Source organism: Notolabrus celidotus, chromosome 21, assembly GCF_009762535.1.
Source record: "Notolabrus celidotus isolate fNotCel1 chromosome 21, fNotCel1.pri, whole genome shotgun sequence".
Taxonomy (NCBI): domain Eukaryota; kingdom Metazoa; phylum Chordata; class Actinopteri; order Labriformes; family Labridae; genus Notolabrus; species Notolabrus celidotus.
This window is the reverse complement of record NC_048292.1, coordinates 17,204,067-17,208,317: the sequence shown is the minus strand read 5'-3', so window position 1 is coordinate 17,208,317 and position 4,251 is coordinate 17,204,067. Positions and strand designations below refer to the sequence as shown.

At 46.4% G+C, this 4,251-nt stretch overlaps 1 protein-coding gene across 1 annotated transcript in view; it reads left to right on the top strand.

Moving 5' to 3' along the window:
• The window catches only part of LOC117805438 (voltage-dependent calcium channel subunit alpha-2/delta-4-like), a 116,333-nt gene extending 114,043 nt beyond the window's left edge, over positions 1-2,290 (top strand). The window contains exon 32 of the mRNA XM_034674169.1: positions 2,285-2,290. Within this exon, the coding sequence (XP_034530060.1) occupies positions 2,285-2,290 (6 nt within the window). The remainder of the gene's footprint in view (positions 1-2,284) is intronic.
• The last annotated feature ends 1,961 nt before the right edge of the window (positions 2,291-4,251 follow it).

Here is a 4,251-nt window from a genome sequence, read left to right as displayed (position 1 = left end):
CGGGAGATACGGGTTAGGGGGTTAGGGTTAGGGTTTAGGGTTAGGCTTAGGGTTTAGGGTTAGGGTGAGGGTTAGGGAAGGTCGTAGAGAGTCATGGGTGGTACCGTTGGAAAGCCCATGGCTGAAAATGGTGGGGTAGAGCTTGGTCCCAAATCTGTGGGACTTCTGGTTCGGGAGATACGGGTTAGGGGATTAGGGTTAGGGTTTAGGGTTAGGCTTAAGGTTTAGGGTTAGGATTAGGGTTAGGGTAAGGGTTAGGGAAGGTTGTAGAGAGTCATGGGTGGTACCGTTGGAAAGCCCATGTTTGAAAATGGTGGGGTAGAGCTTGGTCCCAAATCTGTGGGACTTCCGGTTTCGGAGATACGGGTTAGGGTGTTAGGGTTAGGGTTTAGGGTTAGGCTTAGGGTTTAGTGTTGGGATTAGGGTTAGGGTTAGGTTAGGGAAGGTCGTAGAGAGTCATGGGTGGTACCGTTGGAAAGCCCATGGCTGAAAATGGTGGGGTAGAGCTTGGTCCCGAATCTGTGGGACTTCCGGTTCCGTAGATACGGGTTAGGGTGTTAGTGTTAGGGTTTAGGCTTAGGCTTAGGGTTTAGGGTTGGGATTAGGGTTAGGGTTAGGGTTAGGGAAGGTCGTAGAGAGTCATGGGTGTTACCGTTGGAAAGCCCATGGCTGAAAATGGTGGGGTAGAGCTTGGTCCCAAATCTGTGGGACTTCCGGTTCCAGAGATACGGGTTAGGGTTAGGGTTTGGGTTTAGGGCTAGGGGGGGTTAGGGTTAGGGTTTAGGGTCAGGGGGGTTTAGGGTTAGGGTTAAGGTTAGGGAAGGTCGTAGAGAGTCATGGGTGGTACCGTTGGAAAGCCCATGGCTGAAAATGGTGGGGTAGAGCTTGGTCCCGAATCTGTGGGACTTCCGGTTCCGGAGATACGGGTTAGGGGGTTAGGGTTAGGGTTTACGCTTAGGGAAGGTCGTAGAGAGTCATGGGTGGTACCTTTTGAAAGCCCATGGCTGAAAATGGTGGGGTAGAGCTTGGTCCCGAATCTGTGGGACTTCCGGTTCCGGAGATACGGGTTAGGGTTTTGGTTTAGGGTTAGGGGGGGTTAGGGTTAGGGTTTAGGGTTAGGGGGGTTTAGGGTTAGGGTTTAGGTTAGGGAAGGTCGTAGAGAGTCATGGGTGGTACCTTTGGAAAGCCCATGGCTGAAAATGGTGGGGTAGAGCTTGGTCCCGAATCTGTGGGACTTCCGGTTCCGGAGATACGGGTTAGGGGGTTAGGGTTAGGTTTAGGGAAGGTCGTAGAGAGTCATGGGTGGTACCTTTTGAAAGCCCATGGCTGAAAATGGTGGGGTAGAGCTTGGTCCCGAATCTGTGGGACTTCCGGTTCCGGAGATACGGGTTAGGGGGTTAGGGTTTAGGGTTAGGGTTAGTGTTAGGGAAGGTCGTAGAGAGTCATGGATGGTACCGTTGGAAAGCCCATGGCTGAAAATGGTGCAGTAGAGCTTGTTCCCGAATCTTTTGGACTTCCGGTTCTGGATATACGGGTTACGGGGATAGGGTTAGGGTTAGGCTTAGGGTTTAGGCTTAGGGTGGGTTAGGGTTAGGGTTAGGGTTAGGGTTAGGGAAGGTCGTAGAGAGTCATGGGTGGTACCGTTGGAAAGCCCATGGCTGAAAATGGTGGGGTAGAGCTTGGTCTTGAATCTGTGGGACTTCCGGTTTCGGAGATACGGGTTAGGGGGTTAGGGTTAGGGTTTAGGGTTAGGCTTAGGGTTTAGGGTTAGGGTTAGGGTTAGGGTTAGGGAAGGTCGTAGAGAGTCATGGGTGGTACCGTTGGAACGCCCATGGCTGAAAATGGTGGGGTAGAGCTTGGTCCGGAATCTGTGGGACTTCCGGTTCGGGAGATACGGGTTAGGGTTTTGGTTTAGGGTTAGGGGGGGTTAGGGTTAGGGTTTAGGGTTAGGGGGGTTTAGGGTTAGGGTTTAGGTTAGGGAAGGTCGTAGAGAGTCATGGATGGTACCGTTGGAAAGCCCATGGCTGAAAATGGTGCAGTAGAGCTTGTTCCCGAATCTTTTGGACTTCCGGTTCTGGATATACGGGTTACGGGGATAGGGTTAGGGTTAGGCTTAGGGTTTAGGCTTAGGGTGGGTTAGGGTTAGGGTTAGGGTTAGGGTTAGGGTTAGGGAAGGTCGTAGAGAGTCATGGGTGGTACCGTTGGAAAGCCCATGGCTGAAAATGGTGGGGTAGAGCTTGGTCCGGAATCTGTGGGACTTCCGCTTTCGCTTCCGTATTATTAGGGGTAGGGTTAGGGTTATTATAAGGTTTAGGGTTAGGGTTATGATTAGGGTTAGGGTTAGGGTTAGGGTTAGGATTAGTGTTAGGGTTTGGGTTATTATTAGGGTTATGATTAGGGTTAGGGTTAGGGTTAAGTTTTTGATTAGGGTTAGGGTTAAGGTTTTGATTAGGTTTAAGGTTAGGGTTATGATTAGGGTTAGGGTTAGGGTTATGATCAGGGTTAGGTTTAGGGTTAGGGTTATGATCCGGGTTAGGGTTAGGGTTATGATTAGGGTTAGGGTTAGGATTAGGGTTAGGGTTAGGGTTAAGGTTTTGATTAGGGTTAGGGTTATGATTAGGGTTAGGGTTACGGTTTTGATCACGGTTAGGGTTAGGGTTAGGGTTAGGGTTATGATTATGGTTTGGGTTATGATAAGGGTTAGGGTTATGATTAGGGTTAGGTTTAAGGTTTTGATTAGGGTCAGGGTTATGATTAGGGTTACGGTTTTGATTAGGGTTAGGGTTAGGGTTAGAGTTAGGGTTAGGATTATGATTAGGGTTAGGGTAATGATTAGGGTTAGGGTTCTGATTAGGGTTAGGGTTAGGGTTAGGGTTAGGGTTATGATTAGGGTTAGGGTTATGATTAGGGTTAGGGTTATGATTAGGGTTAGGGTTATGATAAGGGTTAGGGTTATGATTAGGGTTAGGGTTAAGGTTTTGATTAGGGTTAGGGTTAGGGTTATGATAAGGGTTAGGGTTGGGGTTATGATTAGGGTTAGGGTTATGATTAGGGTTAGGGTTATGATTAGGGTTAGGGTTATGATTAGGGTTAGGGTTATGATTAGGGTTAGGGTTATGATTAGGGTTAGGGTTATGATTAAGGTTAGGGTTAGAGTTAGGGTTACGGTTAAGGTTTTGATTAAGGTTAGGGTTAGGGTTAGGGTTAGGGTTATGATAAGGGTCAGGGTTAGAGTTAGGGTTACGGTTAAGGTTTTGATTAGGGTTAGGGTTAGGGTTAGGGTTATGATTAGGGTTAGGGTTATGATTAGGGTTAGGTTTACGGTTTTGATTAGGGTTAGGGTTAGGGTTAGAGTTAGGGTAAGGGTTATGATTAGGGTTAGGGTTAGGGTTATGATTAGGGTTAGGGTTATGATTAGGGTTAGGGTTATTATTAAGGTTAGGGTTAGGGTTAAGATTAGGGTTAGGGTTATGATTAGGATTAGGGTTATGATTAAGGTTAGGGTTAGGGTTAAGATTAGGGTTAGGGTTATGATTAGGGTTAAGGTTAGGGTTAGGGTTAGGATTAGTGTTAGGGTTATTATTAGGGTTTGGGTTATTATAAGGGTTAGGGTTAGGGTTAGAGTTAGGGTTATGATTAGGGTTAAGGTTAGGATTAGGATTAGGATTAGTGTTAGGGTTATTATTAGGGTTTGGGTTATTATAAGGGTTAGGGTTAGGGTTAGAGTTAGGGTTATGATTAGGGTTAGGGTTATGATTAGGGTTAGGGTTAAAGTTTTGATTAGGGTTAGGGTTAGAGTTAGGGTTAGGGTTATAATTAGGGTTAGGGTTATGATTAGGGTTAGGGTTAGGGTTATGATTAGGGTTAGGGTTTAAAGTTTTGATTAGGGTTAGGGTTAAGGTTTTGATTACGGTTAGGGTTAGGGTTGTGATTAGGGTTAGGGTTATGATAAGGGTTAGGGTTATGATTAGGGTTAGGGTTAGGGTTAGGGTTAGGGTCAAGGTTATTATTAGGGTTAGGGTTAGGGTTATGATTAGGGTTAGGGTTAGGGTTATGATTAGGGTTATGATTAAGGTTAGGGTTAGGTTAAAGGTTATGATTAGGGTTAGGGTAAGGGTAAAAGTTATGATTCGAGTTAGGGTTAGGGTTTGGGTTAGGATTAGGGTTAGGGTTATGATTAGGGTTAGGGTTATTATAAGGGTTAGGGTTAGGGTTATGATTAGGGTTAGGGTTAGGGTCAAGGTTATGATT